This window comes from Pelodiscus sinensis, chromosome 31, assembly GCF_049634645.1.
Source record: "Pelodiscus sinensis isolate JC-2024 chromosome 31, ASM4963464v1, whole genome shotgun sequence".
Lineage (NCBI taxonomy): Eukaryota > Metazoa > Chordata > Testudines > Trionychidae > Pelodiscus > Pelodiscus sinensis.
Window position 1 is genome coordinate 6,856,083 of NC_134741.1, and position 22,005 is coordinate 6,878,087.

Here is a 22,005-nt window from a genome sequence, read left to right on the forward strand (position 1 = left end):
AAAAATCCCTGGGCTGCAATCCTTAGTTACACCAATTAAAAATAATTCACCAGTTCAGACATGATTTCTAAGCCCCCACACAAGGAAAATAATAATGGACTCTCTAGACTACTCGCTACTTACACATGTCAAGCTGTCCATTGCTAACACTGTGTGGCCTAATGGATAAGGCAGCTGACTTTAGATCAGAAGTTTGAGGGTTTGTGTCCCTTTGCAGTTGCATTTTGTGTGCTTGGGGTCCTGCTACCTTGTGCCTGTAACAATATGGTTTTTCTATAGTCCTCTTGCAAGGCTTGTAACTATTTGGTGAGCCTAAACTAAAGCCTTCTTCTGTAGCCAGACTGAAGAGCGGCAGCAATGAGCTGTAAAACATAGAGTCACATTCAATCTAAATGACATTTAAATAGCGTCACACTAGACCGTGAGAAGGGGGTCCGATCCTAATGACACCTACTGTCACCAAGTAAGAAACAGATCTCAGGGTGGGTAGAGAAAACTTAGTTAACAGCATTTTGTCTGGCAAAAAACTGCTTATCAATAGTTGTGTTTGTGCAATCGGCATTCTATGATTATTGTCCTCACTTTCCTATTGTTTGTCCGTGTGATCGCTGTCTGCATTGTAACTGTTTCTGTCTGCTGTATCATTAATTTTGCTGGGGAAAAATCAAAGGTGATGGAGTATGATTGGTTAGGTAAATCATAATAGTATGTTAGCTTTGGTTAGTAAAATCATATTAAAAGAATTGGTTAAGCAGGACTCAATTTTCACTCTATAAACTGGGGTCCAAGAAGGAGACCAGGGCAAAGAAGGAAAAGAGGAAAAGAGAAGAGGAAGAAGGAAAAGGAAGGAAGAAGACCTGGAAGCAGAACTCACCTCCAAGCCAGCCTCAGACCAGAGTTTCCAGGACCCTCTGCATGACCGGTGAAATGGTTTGCTGTGTGAATTCTGTGGGTCAGGTGGTGTCAGGCCTGGGCACTGAGATTATTTACCAGTTTCCCGGGCTCATTTTTTTTCTCACAGCTGTGATGGCCGAGTGGTTAAGGCATTGGACTAGAAATCTAATAGGGTTTCCCTGTGCAGGTTCAAATCCTGCTCACAGCGAGGCCTGAGTCTTGGCCACACTCCTTCTTAGGGCAACATGGTACCCAGACCCTGAGAAGAACATGCCTGTCCCATCAGAAGGGACACCTGCAGAAGGCAACAGAGGCTACAAAAGCAGGAGAGAACATGGGTTGCAGGGTCCTGCCTAACAACAGGAAAACCAGTCTGGCTTTTAGCAGAGCCACCTCCCCATGGACACAGCCAGGGGACCAAGCAGCTCCAGTGGCCACTTGCTCTCCCCAAAAGCTGGCCCTGGTTGGGTAGAAAGATGCTGGGCCCAGCAGCCTCCCTTCACCTGGCAGAGGCAGAAGTGATGGAGACAGGCCCAGGGGGCTGAGTTCATGTGGGGAACAGAGACTGGGCAGCACAAAAAAACACCCATGAATGTCAGTGAGAGGCAGAGGGGGCAATGTGGCAGCAGCATATTTCACTGTAAGGGACCTACAGCTGGTGTCTTGGGCACCTGGGGCACACTGCTCTCCTGCCTTCCCTCCAGCAGCTTCATCTCAGGACTCTCCGTCCTGCCCCAGTTCTGCTGCTTTCAGGGCAAATCCCTTGTTAGGACCAGTCACAATCTGGGGTCAGTGAGGGTCCGTCCCACCTGAGGTGTGTGGGCTACAAAAGCCTCTTGTTCCCTTTTCACCTCCTAACAAAGCAAACATTGGGGAGTGTAGCACAGTGATAGAGTGTTTTACTACAAATTATATGACCCTTGGTTCAAATCCAACTGATCATTCAATGGAAACATTTATTTCTCCAATTCCATAACATTCTAGGTTTCTATTTTTTGGATTCTATAAATGAATATGAATCCTTACTGCTGTCCTGTGCCAATGCCCATAAACCAGGCAAACCCATCCCTCGGCTGGAGCCAGCTCAAACCCGCTGTGTGTCTGGTTTCTGTTTCCATCCGTTCAACAAGGGTGGGATTTGGAAGCCCAATGGCAGGTCCTTGGTCCCCATAGGCTTTGCTGTGCAGAAGAACAAGAACCACGCCCAGCTGGGGAGGAACGGCCTAGTGTGTATTGCAATTGGTAGAGGAGTTGCCCAAATCTACCGGAGATGGGCAGGAGCCTGTTACAAACATACACTAAACACCATTATCAGACTGCCCGGTGCACATTCCTACCTTCCTTTGTGCACACAACATACCTGGGGCTCTAATTACTGGCCACCTGCCTTTCACACAGATCATTGATCCTTGTGACTTTCAGGTACATTCATACGGCAGCTGTTTAAACATAATGTGCTTCTATTGCATGATCAGCACCAGAATCTCCGGCTATGTCTACACTACGAATTTTCTCAGCAAAAAAGGTGCTAATGAGGGTTTCATTTGCATGAGTCATGATCTTATTTGCATATTTTCTGGCAAACTGATTTTGTGCTGGAGTTGCTGTGCAAAAACAAGCAGCATGGAAGTTTTCTTTTTGTGCAAAACCCCCTTTTTCTGCAAGATCAGGATACCTCTTTTGGGGGGGCATAAGAATCTTGTGAAAAATGGGGGCTTTGTGCAAAAAAAATATTCTCACTGCTTGTTTTTGCACAACAATCCCATTGGCAGAAAATCTGCAGATGAGATCATGACTCGTGCAATTGAGTCCCTCATTAACATATTTTTTTAAGGAGAAAACTTCTAGTGTAGATGTAGCCTCTGTGAGTTACCAGCAGTGGGGCTGTTAGTGTCGGCATCTAACTAATTGCACCATTAGGCCATGTCTTCACTCAGGTGGAGATCACTGCTGCAATCCATCTTCCAGAGCTTGATTTAGCAATTCTAGCTAAGCCTCACTAAATCAAACCTCTAGGGCACCTCCTGCTATTCCTACTATCCTACTCCCACTGTGAGGGCACCACCAAGCTCAACTGAAGGTAAAACCAACTCCAGATACATGTTGAAGAATTATGGGAAGAAAAGACACATCGGGTAGCAACAAGGCACCACTGGGAGTTGAACCCAGGATCTCCTACTTACTAGGCAGGTGCTTTAGCCAACTAAGCCATGGTGCCCTCCTTGAAAGCAACCTTAAAACTGTTCTACTTTATGGTGCCAGACACCCCCTTCCCATTCCAACATGCAGCCATTCCCCTCCAGCTCTTGCCATGACTCATGGCCTGTGCAGCCCAAGACATTTCATCAGCAGCTGGTACCCAAAACCTTTTTGTCAATTGTAGCACCAGGCCCCAAAGGGACAGACCCAAGGCAGCCACCTGGCCCTAAGGCTGGGCCTGCAGCCAGGGGGAGGAAGAAGAATCTCTCCTTTCAGCTGGAGTTGAACCAGCCACCTAAGGGCACTTGCCAAGCACCAGCTACAGGCTTCTGCTCTGCCAGCTGAGCTATAGAAGGTGCCTGGAGCAGACTGCTTTGCCCAGGTGGCCCTTGGACGAGTGCCAGGGCAAGAGCCCCCCGAAGGGGACGGCCTCCCAGAGGAGGGGCAGGAGAACCCAGCAGTACAGGGGTGTCACAGGCGCTTTATGCACAGAAGGACCCTTGAGTGACACCAGGCAGAAACGCCGCGTCTTGCTCCCTGCAGCTCCCCTTGCTGCCCTGGCAGGCGCTGCCCCTTCGCCCACCGACCTGGGCCTGGCCTCCCTCCCCCGCCCGGCACCACAGAAAGCCCCTTGGCGTGAGCCTGGGCAAGCTTAGGCCCTGGGCTCTGGGGCCAGCCCCGTTGTGGGTCAGAGCCCCCGGCCACAATGCTACTCCAGGGGACCTGGTTCCAGGGCCTCCTAATCCCAGGGACTGGGGGGCTGGAGGCCTTTGCCCTGGAGCCTCAGAGCTCCCCCAGTGCCACCTGCCAGGAGGGGGAATCTCCCGCAGGGCCGGTGCGATGTAGGAACCTCTCCCAGGACAGTGCCCCCAGCCCAGTCCCTGCCCCTTGCGGGGGCAGGTAAGAGATACCCCCTCTCCTCCCCCAGAGAGCAGCCCCCCTGGGCTGTAGGAGGAGGATCTGGCCCAGGGCTGCTCCCAGCAGAGGCGGCTTTGATCCCAGCCTGGGTCCAGGGAAACTGCTCCCAGCTCCCAGCATATGCGAGGTTGGGGGAGTGAGCAGATCAGTGTCTGCAGATATTTACACTTATTTGCATAATGTGTATGCAGATATGCAGGGCTCGGCAATTAGGGCAATCTATCCGCCCGTGGTGAGTAGATTTTAGCCCGGTGCGGCGCTCAGTGCAGTCTGCACATGCACAGTGATATGTAAATAAAATGTTACTGGTCTGGCAAAGGTTTGTGAATGGGTTTACCTGTCAATGGTATAAACACAAAGGCTGGAAACACTGGCCTGATCCATGGGGGCTGGCCGAAAGCAAGGCAGGGAAAACATTGGGTGAAGGGAGGGGGCATATTTTCCTCACCAGGCCTCTGTCCCTCGGAATCCCTGGGGACGTTGGGTTTTGTCTCGTTTGGTTTCCCTTTTCCCTGCTTCCCTCCTCGCTGTGGGGAGGTGGCAGCTCTCGTCCTCGCGGTGGGAAGCCCTGGTACAGGGGTGGGACGGGCAGATGCTCTGAGAGCGAGTCCCTGGGCTGTTTGGGGAGAGACCTTTCTCATGTGTGCTTTTCCTAGCACCACCAGGATGGCCAAGTGGTTAAGGTGTTGCACTTAAGCGCTAATAAGCATTTGTCTGTGTGGGTTCAAACCCCACTCCTGGTAACTTCCCTTCTTTGGCGAGACATTGGATCTGGATGCTGTTTTGTCCTGCTGTGAGGCACGGGACTGGACTTTGTCTCCGAAGGTCCCATGGGCTATATCTGCACTGGCAGGTTCTTGTGCAAGAGCACATCCATGCTGCTGTGCTTTTGTGCAAGAGCATCCATGGCAGTGTGGACGCTCTATTGTGCAAGAAACCCCTGTCCTGAGCTCTTGTGCAAGAAGACTTACACCTGCTAGAAAAGAGAAGAGCTCTTGTGCAAGAAGCCCTTTCTTACTACACTTTACTATAAAACTTCTTGCACAAGAGCGAGTGGGCAGTGTGGCCCGTCTTGCGCAATAACCCACCAGTGTAGACACAGCCCACCAGTGCAGACACAGCCTTCCAGTTCTAGTCCCAGTTCTGATTGGCTGAGCAGGGGCCAGTCACAGGAAAGAGACTCAGGACTTTGTTGTTCTCCTTAAGTCCCAGCAAATGAGCCAGAACCAATCATCTGCTCAGGGAATTGTTCTGCTTCTTGCCAGTGCTTGTCTCTGAGCAGCTCCTGAGTCTCTCTGTGTCCCGGTGCTTCTAACCCACTGGCTGAGCCATCCCTAGGCTGGGCTGTGGGGCTGTATCTCACTGGAGGTCACGTTATTCTGATCAGTCAGGGTGTGAAACTCCAGACTGAGGGGGACTTTCAGCATCAGGCTTCTGGGTCCTGTTCTTCAATCCTCACGTCACTCAGCCACCCACCCCCAGCCTCTTCCAGCACAGCCTGCCCCACCCTCCCCCCACAGGGCCTCCACAGGGGCCTCTGTCCCAGGGAGAATGGGGAGCCCCTGCCCCGGGCACTCACCCACCCTGCTGCTGCTCCCACCAGAGCAGAGGATTCACCCGGTATCCCCGTTCTGTTCTGAAATTTGATTTGTCCTTTTCATATGTGTTCGGTTTTTTAATTGTATCCTTTGCTATATATGGTTGTGACAATTTTCTTCCACGATTTGATCTGAGGAAGTGGGTCTGGCCCACGAAAGCTCATCATCTAATAAACCATCTTGTTAGTCTTTAAAGTGCTACATAGTCCTGTATTTTGTTGCAGCTTAAAAGTCCAACATGCTTTCCATTGCACCACAGAGCCTGATATCTCCACTCTCTGCTTTGCAGCTTGGCAATTGCTGGGGGGAAAGAAAGGGGAGCCAGGTCTGTCTCTTTTGGGAGAGCAGGTAGGAAGAGGGAGGGGGCCACTGAGCCCCTGACAGTGAAAATAAGGGATAAGAGCTGAGCCACAGTTGGAGAATGTGGGCATCGATCCCACTGCTTCTCGCATGCTAAGTAAGCGCTCTACCACTTGAGCTAATTCCCCTGCCGCTTTTACTGAGGCCTTCTTGCAGGCACTTCCCTTCTCCACAGCGACGTCTGTCATCTAGGTCAGTTAGTCGTGGGAAAGGAGAAGGCTCTGAAAAGGCCACAAGGGCAACTCTCAAGGAGACTCCCTGCAGCAAAGCCATGGAGGGGGGGGTGTCTCTGAGATGGCCCCTGCCCTGCAGCCTGTCCCACCTGGCCACTGTCATGGACTCTCTGTGAGGTCATCACCTCCCAACCTCCATTAGCCAATAAGCTGAGGGGCTGCAAAAGGCCCTTGTGATGTCACTGCCACACCCACCCCTGCCCTCCAGGGCTAATGTCCTGCCCCAGGCAGCCCCTTTGCCTGGCTGAGCTGCTCCCAGGGGTGAAAGTGACACATTTCTCACAGGGAGTCCTGGGAGATGAAGCAGCTGGAGGGAGCCAGGAGAGCAGAGGCCAGCCTGAGAGCTGAGAGTCAGAGGTGCCCACTGCACTTTCATAGCACATGTCCTATGGTGTAAGGGGCAGCATGCAGGACTTTGAATCCTGCAATGTGAGTTCAAATCTCAGTGGGACCTACTAAGACTCAGGTGGTTGTTACAAGGTTCAGGTATTTTGGCTTCTATCACCTGAGGTTGAATAAAGAGAGTTTTGTTCCTCTTGCTGGGTGTCTGAGGCCATTGGAGCTCCATCTCCAGACTGAGCAGGCAGGCGGGAAGGGCCTGATGCCATCACAGCTGCAGGGCAGGTCACCCAACTGACCCCTGAGCTCAGCCCGTGCTGGAGGCAGCCAGACAGTGTGAGCGGGTCATAGAGGGGATTGGGGGAAGGGTCCTGAGTCCTGGCTGCCAGCCACACACCTTGGCACAAAGACCAACGGCCCCTGCACAAAGTGCATTGTGGGAATAAGAGTTGGGGCGGCAGGAAAGGGGCCGGCCCCTCAGTACCAGGGCGCAGGCAGGAGATGACGGGAGTGAATCCTGCTACCTCTGCCATGGCTTGGCCCAGGAGGGCTGGGGTCTAGCAGCTTGTCCCCCCAGTTTTGTGGGAGGCCAGGTAGGAAGGGGCCTCTGGAGGCTCATAGCCCCCTGGCCTGCTGTGTCTGTGGAAAGGGGGGAAGAGGACACATACCTCTCACTGGGGAACAGGGCGCATGGATCCCACTCGTTCCTGCAGAAAATGAAACAGGCTGAGCATTTTGCAGAGAACGGGCCAGAGCCCTTCTCCTGTCCCTGGAGAGATGGAAATGGGGCCGTTCCTTGTGGGGAAAGAAGTGGGTGTGTCGGGAGTGGGGTTCGAGTTCAAACCTCTCCACAGAGCAGAACCCAACATTAGGGGCAAGAAAGAGCCTTGAGTCAGGCAGTGGAGAACACTTGGCTCCTGTTATGCTGTGATGGGATATTAAGAAACTTTTCCCCCACAGCCTGGCTAGCTCAGTTGGAATCACATGAGACTTTTAATTTCAGGGTTGTGGGTTCAAGCCCCATGCTGAGCAGTGCCCTTCTTTAACTCACATTCTCAACCTGTGAGCAATTGGCTTTCCGTTTTCACCAGGGTTTTAGAAAGAAAAAGTCTAGTCCTGGGGTCCAGCTTTAGTAGAACCAAAGAGAGAACCAACTGCAATTTCCATCTTCTGAGGAGAATTACAGGCCAAACATGTCAGCTAAAGTAGATCACTTGGGAGAGTGATAAACTGAAGCTCTGAAGGTCCTTGGTTCAATCCCAGCCTTTGCCAGGTGTTAATAGGTAATCCTTTCTAAGGTTCCCCTTTATTTAATGATCATTTCACCCTTTTTGGCCACAGCTGGGCCTGACAAATCATGTTTGTGTGACTGGCCCCTGTTCCTCCCAGCCCTTCCTGAGAGTTGCTGCTTCCTTGGCTAATGCCCACCCAGCGCTGGCACAAGGGCTGTGGCTCAGGGTGAGGTGCTGATGGGGGCACATTTGACTAGTCTCGTGTGAGCTCCTTGGAGCCAGCCAGCTGAGCAGGAGGAGAAACCCAGCAACCAGCTCAAGCAGGGTGGGAGGACAGAGACCCTCTCTCACCTGGGCACTGCAGGCAGCAAGAATTGGAGTCATCAGTGGAGTGGTGACAATGGGGGCAAGACACAGACATCTTCTCCTCCCCCTGAGGAAGGGGGCTGGGCCCAGTGTCCGAGTCCCTTTCAGTCCCCAGGAGAAGGGAGCTGAGAGAGAGGGGAGGGAAGGAGGTGGCCAGAGCCTCCTCCCAGCAGGCTGGGTCTGTAGGAGCAGTGGTGAGGGGGCCTGGACCTGCTTTCCTGCCCCCTTCCCACACTGGTCTCAGAGCGTCAGCAGCCGCCCGCTATCTGGTGGGTGGGGCCTTCGCTCAGCGTTTGGCAGCCAGAGGGCGGGAGCAGCCCGGTCGGGGGTCTCTGTGGCTCTACATCCAAGAGGGGGGCCTCGGTTGCTCTGTGGCTTCTGAGCCTTCCCTTGGAGTTGTCAGCACCAGCCCCCCTGCTCAAGGTGCCCAGAGGAGGAAAGGGGATCTGGGCTCCAGTCTGGGGCTCTTCCTGCCTCCTGCTTTCCCCTGGCTCCAGCCTAGCCCTGGGCCTCTTTCCTGCCAGCCCCACAGGGGCCAGGGGAGCAGGTGCAAGGGCCACACTCATGGGCATTGGGTGGCACCACAAGAAACTCTCCCTGTCGGCCTGGCTGGAACACGGCGCCACTTGAGCATGTTGTTAGCACCGACGTGCCCCCCTGGCCAGTCCGAGCGGGGAGCCAGGGACAGTCCCTGCAAACCTGGGACCATTGGCCAAGGCTGCTGCTCTTGTGTCTGTGCTGGGACCCCCTGGGCCTCAGGAGCCCTAGAGATGTCGGGCAGCTCTGTGCTCCCAGCCTGGGGCTGCCTATCTGGGCAACGCCCTCACACACACTGGCCCCTCCTGCCCCTCCTTGGCCAGTCAGCCTGGGAGTTGGGCTTATCCCAAGCACAGGCCAAGCAGCAGGAGCTGTGCTTAGCTGGGCATCAAGAGGAGCCGCAATAAGAGAGGCTTCCCCCCCCTTCTGTGAACCAAGGGCTTTCAGCATGTTAAGCAAACACAGTAACCACTACACCACAGAAACATGCTTGTCAGTTTTTTTCTGTACATAAACTTGGACAAATATTCTGTTACCAATTCTTTGGCCAAGTTCTTGGAGGAAGAGCCAGAGCAAGAGCAGGGAACAAGACCCGTCCCGCCCCCACAATACTTCTCTAAACCCTTTGCTCCCAACACAGGGCAGGGGTGGGGGAGGGTGACCCACATCATATCCCAAACATTTCTGCCGTTCAAGGATGGACTTTTGGGGGAGGCCCAGACGCCCAGCCTCTCACTCAACTCCTATCACACTCTACAGCAGGGCAGCCCTCAGAAGTAGGGCTGAGCCATGGGGTGCTGGGCAAGGGGCAGGGGCTGCAAGTTTGCCTGAGAGCTCAGGGACCCATAATGAGGCACCATGCCCTGTGTCTCTCTTGGAAGGCACAGAAAGGGATTGACTGGGGGCAGGGAGAGTGTCTCAGGGGTTGTGCAGCTTGTTGTCCTGGTGAGGGGTGTGACCAAACAACAGGCCTCACTGGGAGCAGGATTTGAACCTGCGCAGGGAAACCCTATTGGATTTCTAGCCCAACACCTTAACCACTCGGCCATCACAGCTCTGAGCTCAGCAGTGGGCCCGCCCCCCCTTCCCTTCCCTTCCCTTCCCTTCCTTTCCTTTCCTTTCCTTTCCTCTCCCCTGTTACTCCCAGGGGCTCGGCGGCTAGATAGTTTTCCATTAGGGAGCCCGCATCAATGAACGTCTGGGGATAGTGTCTACGAACCCACTGTTGCACCCCTGGGGGGAGAATCCGGAGGAATTGTTCTAGCACCCCTGTGTCTGCTCACTGGGCGCTGACTCTTTTGTCTGGTTCGAGCCAGCACCACCCCAGTTCGCACAATTTTTGTGCCACGACTCGTGGCCGAGCCCTAGTAGGGTACCTCTCATGCCGAAACTTTTGCCTATAGATCTTAGGGGTCACCCCTGCCTGGTCTAGTATGGCTCCCTTAACTCTGTAATACCTTAACGCATCCTGGGCCACTAGGCTCCTGTAAGCCAGTTGCGCGGGCCCTGTGAGATATGGGGCCAAGAGGGTGGCCCAGTGTTCTTCGGGCCAGCGGGCAGCTTGAGCTACTCTCTCAAAAGTTACGAGATAGGCCTCCGGGTCGTCTAACGGCCCCATCTTCGTTAACCTTATTGGCAATTGGCCTGTCCCCGCTGTCCCCTCGCCTCCTTCTGCCAGGGGTGTGACGCTTGCCCTCCCTAAGGTGGCCACCTTGCTGCACCCATCTTTCTTCTTGTTCCACCAGTTCTCTAACCAGCTGTCGCTGCTGTTCCTGACTTTGGGGGCTAACTGTGTGTCCCCTTTCAGTCTAGGGTCCCCGGGACAGCACCCACATTCTCCACCACCTGTTAGGGGTTTGCCCCTGTTGGGGGGGCTCACCCCCTTTTTGGGGTTGACCCCCTTCCCAGTCATTGCAACCCCCCTTCACCCCAGTGTCCTTTAGTCTGGTGATAACACTCCTTACTGCCCGAGGAGCCCTCATATCTGCCAGGAGGGAAGGGGGACTTGAACCCTCCCTCTCTCCAGGTTCTAGCCCAGGATCCTAAGAACAGGTGTGACTAACGTCCTGTTCAGCCGGGGGGGCAATGTCGCAACTCACCGGCCCACAGGCTTTCCCTGGCCCCGTCCTGGGCTCCTTCCTTCCCTCTGGCCGTGCTCCGTCTTGGCCACTCCAGTCACCTTTCTTCCCCTGGTCGCCTGGTGCCTCTCTGGCCTCGGCCTCTCGGGGTCTCGCTGCTCCTTGGGCCGCCCCCCCCTTGCCTGCCTTGCAGGCTCCTGCAGCCGCCACGACTCCTGCCCTCTCCCTCCAAGGGCAGACACCCTCCTTTTTAAAGCCAGCGCCCTCCTCCCAGGATGCTGGCGCATGCGCTCCTTGGCCCTCCAGCACATCATCTGGGGAAATCCCTGTGCCTGCTCAAGTGGCTGCAGCCGAACAGGCTCTTCAGCCTGCTCCCAGCATGACAGGGGGTGAGGGGCAGATGGAGCCCGGACGTACCTGCTCATGGCGCTTCTCACACCCTAGAGTGGAAGGAGACAGAGCAGAGAGTCAGTGCCCATGGCCCAGCTCAGCCCCTGCCCCAAATGGCTCCCCTGCCCCACAGGTTGCTCCCCCAGGTGGCAGACCCACTGAAGGGCTGTGCTAGGGGGAGCCGAGCCCCTTTTACATCAGCTGCTTTGCAGGGGGCCAGGCCCACTTTTTCATCAGCCTTCCCAATGGGCCAAACTCCTGCCTCTCTGCAGCCCTAGGGCCCCAGGCCTGCAGCCACCCCGGGCCCTGCTCTCTGCGCTGAGTTACCCTATGAGCCCCCAGTGACTCAGGAGGTCCCCTCCCCACACTGGGCTCCGGGCACATCTGACCCCATCTCACCTGCAGCAATTCCAGCGCCGGCTGCCGACATGTCTCCTCCAGCTCCAAGATCAGGGCACTGAGCCGGGAAATCTCCTCGCCCAGGCGAGCAGCGTGTTCCTCCCTCCTCCTTCCAATCTCCTCGTCCAGCTCCCCCAGCCGGGCCAGCAGGAGGCGCTCTCGCTCCGCCAGGAACTGCCGCAGCCGCTGGCACTCCCAGCCCACCAGCTGCCGCTCCACATCTGTCTGCCTCTGGGGGTGCAGAGCGGGCGGGGCCGGGACACAAGTGAGAGGGGCCGTGGGAAGTGGCAGGGCCTTGTCCGGGCTGTGCAGAGCGTTTCACTCTGTGTCTTTGCCAGGCCGGCTGGGTCTGGCCCAGGACTTGTCCCAGGGCAAAAGTGTCACCGAAAATCACCCCAACCTCTGTCACGACACCAACAGACTGAGGTGCAGCCCAGGCCGTGGCAAATGGGGCCCAAACCAGCCGCTGGCATCCCTGGGGTGTCTGACACTCACACCCGGGGGTCAGCACAGATCTCCTCTCAGCCTGACCCTGCCACAGCTGGGCACATGCAGCACTTTGACAGGCCTCTCCCCTGACCTCCGGAGGAGAGAGGCAGAACCAGAGGCTGCTCCCAGCTACCCGGGGGTGAACCCACTGACCCCAGTGGGAACTAACACCAGGGTAACAGAGGAGCCTGACCCGAACCACAGTGGGGTCACTCTCCAGATTTACACCAGGTAGCTGCGAGTGGAGGCTAGGGTTGCCACGTGTCCGGTTTTTGCCTGACCCGTCTGTTATTCGGGTCTCCCACTTGGTAAAAAAACTCCTAAAATACCAGACATGTGAAATGTCCAGTATTTCCTATTTCCCTTGGATGGAAGCCAGGCAGGGACAATTTTCCCCTGTCGTGTCTGGCGCAGGTGGGGAGTGAGGAGTACGGGGCCATTTAAAGGTGAAGCGCCTCCCCCCCCCTTTTTTTTTGCTTAATAACTTTGGTCTCCCCCCTTTTTTTTCCTCAACATAATTTTTTCCCAGTGTTTTGTTTTTGGAGGGAGAAGGGGGCTGTTTGGTATTTTTTGTTAAACCATCTGGCAACCCTAGCGGAGGCTGCCCCCCACGGGTTCAGGTGACTCTGAGCTGTGTCCCTGCACCGACCCTGAAACTCTTTAACCTTCTGAATGACCCAGACACCAGCCAGCACAGAGACATACCCCCCCCTGCTGTCACTGCTTCCCCCTCCCCCCCCCCCGCCCCAATGCAAAACGGCTGGGCAGGGCCAGGCACCTACCAGGAGCCTCTCGCTCTCCTTGGCCCAGTCGGATTCCAGGCCCCGGAGCGCGTCTCTCTCCTCCCGCAGACGCTGCAGGCGGCTCAGGATTTGCTCCTGCAAACACAGACAGCGGCGCTGGGGGCTGCTTGCGGCCACTGGCTCGTGCCCAGTGAGAACAGCGCCATGGAGCAGTGAGACTGGGGGAGCAGGTCCCCCCCTCTCCAGCCCACGGTAACTGCCCAGCAGCACTGCTGGGCCTGGCCCAGCTCCATGTGACTGGGTGCAGTTCCCAGGCAGGCCCCTGGCTTTACCCAGGGCAGGTCAGACACACGCAGGGGGCTCCGTCGCTGCAGAGAAACTGCTCCTGTAACTCCCCGTCCTGCAGAGCCTGGTCCCTACCTTGCACTCCTGGGCAGCCTCCTCGATGGGCACCACCGTGTGCTCCCGGTGCTCCCGGGACTCTCTGCATATCACACAGATGGGGTCTTGATCCTCCTGGCAGAAAAGCTTCAGGGCCTCCTGGTGCCTCTCGCACCCTGGCTGCCCCTTGGGTGCTGGTCCTGCCGGGAGCCGCAGGCGTTTCACCAGCTCCACCAGGTTCCCCAGCTGGTAGTTGGGCCGCAGGTGTCTCTGCAGGATGGTCTCTCTGCACTGGGGGCAGGAGAAGTTCGGCTCCAACTCCCCCCAGCACTGGCTGAGGCAGGCCCGGCAGAAGTTGTGCCCACACTCAATGGTCACCGGGTCTGTGAAATACTCCAGGCAGATGGGACAGGTCACCTCCTCCTGGAAGCTCCCGGCCAGGTCCCCGGCAGCCATGGCCACTCTGCAACCTGGCCCTGCAGGTTAGTTTCGTTTCCTGAGAGTAAGGAAGCAGCGTAGCCTGTTCAAGCTGCCTTCTTTTTTTAAAAGCAGGTTGCACAACTGGGAGCCAGTCACACTCGCCGGACGGAAATGAAGAAAAAAAAAAACGCCACAGAAGTCAGAGCCCCAGAAATGCCCCAAACAAGCACCAAGCTACCTAAGAAAACTCCCAGGCAGTTACAGACACACAGACCCTTGCCTGGTTAAAAGTCTCAGGGGGAGCCATGTTAGTCTGTAACTAAAAGAAGCTTAAAACCCAACAAGCTTTTATGGGCACCTCCCCCTGCTCCGTGTTTGTTGTCTGAGGCAGTGGGTTGTGCCACAAAAGCTCATGACACTCTCCAGATTTTTTGCTAGTCTCTCAGATGCTACAGGGCCAGGGGTTTCTTAAGGCATCCAGAAGCTGGTGGTGCTCCTGTTTATAGGCGTAGGCAGGAGCTGAAGGACTGTGTCCCTTATTGTGAGCTGGGACTGGGGAGCTGGGATTGGGGTGTCTATGTAGATAGTTTGCTCCTACTTTCTTGGGTGTGTTCACTGTCTGGTGGATGCATTGGGGTTTTGCTCAGTGTCATCAACAGGCTGGTCCCACATTACTGAGAGAAAATCCTCAGGTCTGGGGTTTTCCTCAGAGCTTCTAATTGCAGCGTAGTCCCCTTCCTGAAAGGAAGCTACTGCCCTGAGTCATTCTCCTTGGGGGGGGGGGGGGGGGGCGGGCTGAAGGGGCAAAGGGATTAATCCCCCCATTTATCCCTCATGTTTCACAATCAAATTCTGTTCCCCTTTGCACCCAATAAAAGCAACATGCTGCTGAGGCACGTGATTCACCCCATCATTATGATCATCAGAGCCAGGACCCATTTGGGGACCAGGGTCCCCCAGCTGCTAAGGCAGGGCTGGCCACCTCCAACAGGCTTTTTACTGCCCCAGGTGGGGTGGAGAATGGGGGTGATAAGAGATGCTACCCTCCCCCCCCCCCCAGGGGGCTGCTCTCTGCTTTGTTGCCCCATTTCCTTGGGCAGCACCCAGAGTGGTCACAGACGCCTGCTCCAGCCCCTTGCGTTCCCCTCTCCTCAGGCCACACAAGCTCAGGCCCTGTGGTCCCAGGGGGTGGCTGCCCCCATTGCTCAGACACAGCCAAGGCCTGGGCGGGTACGTGGCTGTTCTGTGCCAGTGACAGGGCACAACTGGGTCAACTGGGATAGAGGGTAGAGTCACCCCCCCCCCCCCCACTGAGACTCAGCCCCACTCTGCCCCTCCCAGCTGCTGTTCCCCCAACTGGCTCCATCCCCTCCACCGCCACCCCCGCCCCTGTGACTATGTCCCCCCAGGGCGCCCTGCTGCCTGGGTCAGAGGCTGGGCCAGGCATGGGGGGGGGGGGGGGGTCTGTGTGCACCGGCTGCCCAGGGATTCACTGCGTTTTGATCCGACTAACCCCCCCTCCCCAGTTTGCCCTTTTCTGTCCGACCAGTGTTCCTGCCCCCCCCCCCCCCCAAGGGCGGCTGCTCCCTGCTGGGGGGGGGTTGATCCCTCGGCCCCAGAGCCCGCACTTCGCCCCCCCCCCCCCCTCTAAGGGCAGAAACCCCCTGGGGGCGGGGCCGCTGACGCAGCAGGAGAGGAGGGGGGGCGGGGGGGGCGGGGCGGACACAACCCCCCCCCCCCCCCCGCTCTGCTCCGCTCTCCCGCCCGGGGCTCAGCGCAGGGAAAGGCCCCGTCGGGCCGAACGCGCAGCAGCACGAGCCCCGCCCCCAGCAGCCGCTCTGGCTCCGCCTCCTCCCCGGCACGTGGGGACCCGCCCCCGTATTGTGACACGCGGTGCCCTGCCCCGCCCCCAACAGCTGCTCCAAACCCGCGGGGCGGGGGCGCGGCCAGGCAGCTCCGGGTCTGAGCTAAGCCCCGGCGCTGATCCGGGAGCGGAGTCACGGATGCGCTGCGCACGCGCAGTCTGACCCCGCCCTTCCTCAGCGCCCCGGCCGGGTTTTCAATGCGTCTTCCCCCGCCCGTCGCTCCCTGCCCCTGCCCAGGCCCCGCTGCGATTGGCCCCTGGGCGGAGCCCGCAGCAGCGTCTGACTCCGCGCGGGGTAGAGAGGCGGCCGCCACTGCGCATGCGCCGCGCACTGCCCGGGCGAGTTCTGGGGGAGCCGTTGGGGCCGTTACTCGCCGCGCTGCTGCGTCATCTCGCACCTAGCTTGGCCAGCTCAGTGGGTGGCGCATGAGACTCTTACTATCAGGGTCACGGGTTCAAGCCCCAAGCTGGGCGATGACCTACTCAGCCTACAAGCAATTCACTGCACACAGGGCTGGCTCTTGACAGACCTCGCTGCTCCAATCATTCCTCCTGGAGTGAGGTTTTAGGGGATGTCAGGATAGTGAGGGCGCAGGGTAGCTCCTGTGGAATACTCCAGTATCTCCAAGGCGCTTTGCCTGCAGACAGAGCCTAGGAGAGCGAAAGAGGATTTTCTTCTCTTCAATTCTATCCCCACCTGCCACCCAAGCAGTTAGGCTGGGCTCAGTTCCCAGCTTCTTCCCTTTCTCCTCTACCTGCAGTTGTACCTCCTCTACATGGGGCTCTGCGGTGTAATGGAAGCGTGTTGCACTTCTAAGCTGTGGTGCTCAGTGAGAGGCAGATGAGTCAATCAAAGGTCGTGGGTTCACAGCCCACCAGAGTCACTTTAGCTGCTCCCTGATTCCCAGGGCAGCTTTCACTGTATAGGCCACTCCTTGAAGGTGGCCAAACAGGTCTAGAAGAAGGGAAGAGAAACACGAAACATGGCTGCCCACCAGAAGCTATAATGCTCCACACAACAGGCAGCTGTGCTTGCACCTCCCCGCCCTACCACCAAACAGACAAGGCAGTGAAAAGTGAGAGGAGAAAGGGAAACCGAGCTGCCTCCTGGGGCTGCTCCTTTCCAGAAGTGTTATGGTGGAAAATGCTGCTGCCACTTTGTGACCTCTGCCTCTCCCTCATATTCATGGATGCCCTTTCTCTGTCTCGCCCCCTTCCTGTCCCCTGGTCCAGAGGGAGCCAATTCTGTGTATTTCCAGTCCAGCCCAATTTCCTGCTCCCAACCAGATGATGACACAGGTGAGCGGTGGCACAAAGAGCTGCCCCCCATCACAATTTGGTACCACTTAGTTTTTCTCACCCTCTGCCCAGAGCTCACTGGCTGGGCAGTGCTGGGTTCCTCCTCTCACCCCTTGCTGAGCTTCAGGAAGCTCCGTGTGAAATGGGGCCACAAGGACACCAATAGGATACAACATTTGAAAGTGTCTAATTCAGGGGTTGGCAACCCCTGGCACATGTGCCAAACGTGGCCAATTTTTCTTGGCATGTGAGGCAGGTGTTCAGCCCCGCCCCTCCTCTCCTGGCAGCCAGGGGCCAGGAGGGGGCGGGTGTTGCAGCTGCGGGAGTGCGAGTTGTTACCCCGTCAGGAGTTGAATCCATGGGCTGGTTGAGAACCAGAGGGTGGTGTCAAAACTGTGGGCATGTTGGGGACTGGAGGGTGTGTGTGTGTGTTGCAGCTGCAGGCAACCTGGTGACCAGAGGGGAGGGATGTTGCAGCCAAGGGTGGGCAAGTTGCTGCCCCATCAGAGGTTAAAGCCGGGGACTGGATATGTGTTGCATATCCTGAAAAAAACTATTTGGTCTTTGCACATGCATAGTACTGACTGGAAAAAACTATTGATCTTTGACTGTCTCCTGCTTTTCCCACGTGCACTAGCCTCGTGTTACTCTGAGGCCGCTGAAGCCGGAGGGAGAGAAGAAGCGAAGCCATCCAAAGAGATCCTGACAGCAGGAAGAATCGATTCTCAGCAACTTATAGTGGTTCCTAAGAAAGCAAAGTGAGTTGTTCACTCATTTCAGCCTTCTTGGACTGATGAATACGGGTTTGTTCGACATACAGACCGTGCTGTTTGTGCTCTGCGTTGTGAGAGCGTTGCTTGCCGCACATCATGTGTCCTACGCATTTTCAGACCGAGCATGAGAAACACGTCAAGGATGAGGCAGACAAGGCTGAGTCAATGGAACAGGCCATCGCGAGGTATGAAAAGCAAAGCAGCATCTTCACTAACTTCTCTGTCAGTAAAAATCAAGCCAGGGAGAGAAGTTACAGCTCACACTTTGTGTTGTAAAACATGGAGAGTCATTTACAGATGGAGATTATATAAAACAGGCTTTGCTCAGTGGTTTGGATGCTTTGTTCAATGGCTTGCCCCACAGAGACACAATCATCTCCAGAATAAAAGACTTGCCTTTGTCTGCCAGGCTCTGGTGAGGCACAAAGGCGAAACGGCAGGAAACACTAACAAACAGCAGGCAGTAGCATTAAAAGATGCAGCGGTATCAGTGTCGTGCTTGAGGAGCTACCACAGCTAGCAGTTCTTGCAAGATACTGGGCCTCAGACAAAGTCCGAGAAGAGCTGTGCTGCCTACAACCCATGCACGGCACTGCGACGGGACAATACAGTGAAGATGTTTGCTATTCATTTTGAGGAAAGAGGAACTGACATCACAAAAATATTTTCTGTGACACCTGACGGTGCCCTGCTATGGCGGGAAAATGGAAGGAATTTCTAAGTGTCATTGAGGAGCCCACTGGCCACCCGATGGTAAATTTTCATTATATTATTCACCAAGAATAATTGTATTTGTACCAAGATTTCTGACTCTGAGCTTAACAGTGGTACAGCTACAGCAGTGAAGACCCTGAATTTTCTTGTTGCTCGATCTGCCTTGATGCATTGGCAGTTCCAAGCCCTGCTTGAGGAGACGGAGAGTGCATAAAAGGACATTCCGCATCCCAGCGGTGTTCGTGGATTATGCCGTGGGAAGGTTTGGACTCGCTTTATGGACTTTCTCAATGCAATCAAGAACTTTTTGCCAGAGAAAGGACAAAACTACCCCAAACTGGATGATGACAAATGGCTCGCGCGACTGATGTTTCTAGCTGACATCACCGCACATCTAAACAAACTCAACCTTGGTCTGCAGGGCACAGGCCAGACAGTTCTGAGTCTTTTTGAAACTGGGAAGGCGTTCGTTGCAAAACTTGCCATTTTTTCTTGGGACATTGGCACCTCGAGTTGCTGCTATTTCCAACATCTGAAAGAACTATTGAAACATCGCCCTGTCAGCGTTGCTGAGATTAGAATGAACACGCAAGAACTCGCCTCAGAATTTTCTGTCAGATTTCAAGTTTTCTAACGTTTGGCCCAATGTTTTCCTTTCTAATCAAACCAGACAACTTTGTGGCCAGCAACATGGATTCAACAGTGCTTCAGTGGATGGTGCTGAGGATTTCGAAATGCAGCACATTGAATTACAATGCTTAGACTTAAGGGCCTTGAAGTTTATGGATCTGTGGTGCACACTTGAGACTACCGAAACAGATCATGGGGTCACTATCACGGCTGTTGGAATGCCCTGCCTGTGAAATGTGACTGTTTGAAGAAAGTGGCATTTTCACAGCTCTCAGCCTTTGGATCTACACACCTCTGTGAACAGACATTTTCACATATGTCCATCCCAGAGCCAGTTAACGACTGAACACTCAGAGGCTTGTGTGCTGCTTAAAGTATTGTAGTAAAATTTAGTAAAGACTGTGTGCTTCTTCCCCCTTCCATTACTTAAGCTTGAAACAGCACATATAATTTAGCTAATTGCGCATGTTTTAGAAGCTGTAGTAAAAAGGGGAACTAGCCGTTTAGACCCATTTCTCAAGGACTGGATTACACGTATTACTTGAGTTAGGGAAATTTGCTAATTGCTATTGCTTAAATAAGCTATACTGGTGGTTGTTACTGAGTGGAATAAAGTTGAAGTATGCTAACCAATAACGCTGCAACACGAAGCTAAGGTAACAAATCAAGACATGCCAAGTTAGATAAGAAAGTTAAAGAAAGTATAAAAAAGGATGCTTAGCCAACGCTCAGGGTCGGTTCTGCTTTGAACATTGAGTTCCTTAGCCGTACCTTGGTTGCAACCAATAAACTTGAGTTGGACTCTCTTCTTGGGGTAAATCAGACTAGCCTCCAAGGGAATGAAACCAGCAAGTTATGCAACAGTATCAAACCATGAGCCCGAGACTGGAGAACTCAGCAAGGCCGAGGCTCACACTGAAAGGTAAGATTTGCATCTGAATTTATTTATTAATGACGCTGCTGTAAGCAGGACTTTAAAAGCATCACGGGCACTTGGACCCGTCCATACAGTTGAATAAGTCAAAGCTCTGCACTCCACCTCGGAAAGGTTGCTGACCCTGGTCTAGTTTGTAGCAAGGTACAGAAGCAAGAAGAGCTTCCTTTGCATTGCAAACTGGTTTTTCTTTTCTTTTTTTAAAATCAGAAAATAATCCCTGGGGATCTGTGACCTGGCCACACAAACATCACTTTTCCCTTTTCAAATCACAGTTTTTCCATCCCACTTTGTCACACGGAACCTCTTGTTTTTCTCCCAGCGCTGTGCACACAAGCTCTGAGCTCCTCGTTCCCGTACTGCTCCCTGCGGAGGTTTTGCACAGTAAGTGGATGTGAAGGAGAAAGAGAAAACCCCTCCTAGGACAAGGAGCCGCTCCCTTCTCTGACTCTCCTGGGGCTCCCTGGGCTTCCATGGAATGAAACTCCTGGGGGCTCAGGTGAGGGGGTGTCCCAGACATGCCCTTGGCTGCTAGCAGAGAATTCCTGCCGGCTCCATGTGTCCTGCTGGAAAACCCCCTAGAGGGGCAGGAGAAACAGCACAGACACTTGCTGTGGGGTAAATGAAAGCAGAGGATGATGGCTACTCCCAGGGGGTTGTTTGGGTTGGTCTTGTGACCCTGGTGGATGAATCTGGAGGTTAATTGGAGTTTGTGTCAGTGGGTTTGGTTGGGCTCAGGCCCTTCCACTGGTCACCTCTTCGACCCAGACCTCTCTGAGCAGAGGGGGGATCCCTCACTCCCTGTTCTGACCCCTGCGGAAGTGGAGAATGGACCCGGCTTCATCAGGTTCTCCTGAGTTTCTAGTGAAGGGTAAAAGCCGGGATGGTCCCAGGAGTTTCCAGATACATGGGCCAGACTTTTCAAAACCCTCACTCCACCACGAGAGCCAGATTTTGTCCTTGCCTGGCAATGACAATGTTTCCCCTTGAGCCCAGGGACAGGTCACAACCTCAGTTCCCTCTAGGGGGGCGCACAAAGAATTTGAATCCCACCCCCCTCCTCAGCAGAACCACTGTGCAGCACCCCCCTCCCTTGGAAAGTAAGTTGGAGGTGGTGGGCTGGCTGGGAGCGTGGGGGCCAGGCCCACGTGGCGGCTGCTCCTGGGGCCAGGGCTGAGGCTTATTGTGCCTAACACACTTTCAAGTGATGGCTGGACAAGGGCTCTCATCTGTGTGTGTTTCACTGGCTTGGTTTTGTCCAAAGTACACGTAATCGGTTTGGTTTTGCTGCTCAACATCATTGCTTATTATAGATCTTCTCACACAACCGTAGCCACTGGCGTGTTCTCATGAGAGACGTAGGAGGAAAAGGGGCGGCCCACACCCAGGGACCATTGATGGTGTATTCACCGTTCAGTCTGGGCTCAGTACGAGACGTGTTCTAGCTGAGGAGAGTAAAAACCCCTCGTGGATGGAGGACGTGGCTCAGCTGATTCTCAGGCATCTAGGAACAGGCTGTTTTTCTAACTCAGCATTTTTCTACTGTGTTGAAACAAACAAAAAACAGTTTCCCTCCAGCTCTACCTCAAAGAACATTCTGAAGAAATGACCTCAGGCCCTGTAAATACCTTGCAAAACAAGCCAAGCTCCAGCAAGATGACCAGGCCACACCAGGTAACCAGCATAATGGGCCCATCAGGATTTCCCTGTGGTGGAGTGTGGCCGTGCCCTCCTGCTACAGGAATCCAGTGGCGACATGCTACATTTCAGCCTTCAGCAAGTGTCACTTGTATAGTGCAACATTAACAGCATGTTGCTCTGCTCTCACCATGTATTGGAGGAGTTTTTGGATCACCATGAAGGGGTGGGGCGGTGCTGTTATATTTGTATGATAGAACTGTATTATGTAAAATTAAAAGTACTATTTTAAAGACACATTTCTGGACCACATTATAATCTCCTGTAAATATTTAGGGTGTGTCTATACAGGCAGTCCCCAGGTTACATGGATCCGACTTGCATAGGATCCCTACTTACAAACGAGGTGAGGCAACCCCGCACTAGCTGCTTCCCCCCAGCAGACCAGGGAGACGCGAAGCAGCTTTTCTCAGCAGACACTTCAGCTTGGGAATAAAGGACTGAGGGAAGTGAGGTGTGGGAGAATAAAACTGAGCTCTGGAGAAATGTTTGGCTAGAGTTTCCCCTACAATATGTA

At 54.6% G+C, this 22,005-nt stretch overlaps 1 protein-coding gene, 1 long non-coding RNA gene and 3 other non-coding genes across 6 annotated transcripts; 2 read left to right on the top strand and 3 right to left on the bottom strand.

Moving 5' to 3' along the window:
* The first annotated feature begins 1,020 nt into the window (after positions 1-1,020).
* On the top strand, positions 1,021-1,102 carry TRNAS-AGA (transfer RNA serine (anticodon AGA)). Its single transcript has one exon. It is a non-coding gene; the product is annotated as a tRNA-Ser (tRNA).
* A 1,936-nt stretch (positions 1,103-3,038) lies between these two features.
* TRNAT-AGU (transfer RNA threonine (anticodon AGU)) lies at positions 3,039-3,112 on the bottom strand. Its single transcript has one exon. It is a non-coding gene; the product is annotated as a tRNA-Thr (tRNA).
* Positions 3,113-9,649: 6,537 nt separating this feature from the next.
* TRNAS-AGA (transfer RNA serine (anticodon AGA)) lies at positions 9,650-9,731 on the bottom strand. The gene has a single exon. It is a non-coding gene; the product is annotated as a tRNA-Ser (tRNA).
* Positions 9,732-10,771: 1,040 nt separating this feature from the next.
* Positions 10,772-14,278, bottom strand: LOC142821476 (zinc finger protein RFP-like). Its single transcript, XM_075912475.1, has 4 exons — positions 13,196-14,278; positions 12,815-12,910; positions 11,544-11,774; positions 10,772-11,194 (listed from the first exon to the last, which is right to left on the bottom strand). The coding sequence occupies exons 1-4, from the start codon at positions 13,610-13,612 to the stop codon at positions 10,772-10,774; spliced, it is 1,167 nt and encodes a 388-aa protein (XP_075768590.1). The 5' UTR covers positions 13,613-14,278.
* Positions 14,279-16,237: 1,959 nt separating this feature from the next.
* Positions 16,238-21,731, top strand: LOC142821558 (uncharacterized). Of its 2 annotated transcripts, none has more exons than XR_012898274.1 (3): positions 16,238-16,739; positions 17,377-19,778; positions 20,113-21,731. It is a non-coding gene; the product is annotated as an uncharacterized LOC142821558 (long non-coding RNA). The 2 variants fall into 2 exon arrangements; XR_012898275.1 differs by having other exon boundaries at positions 17,394-19,778.
* The last annotated feature ends 274 nt before the right edge of the window (positions 21,732-22,005 follow it).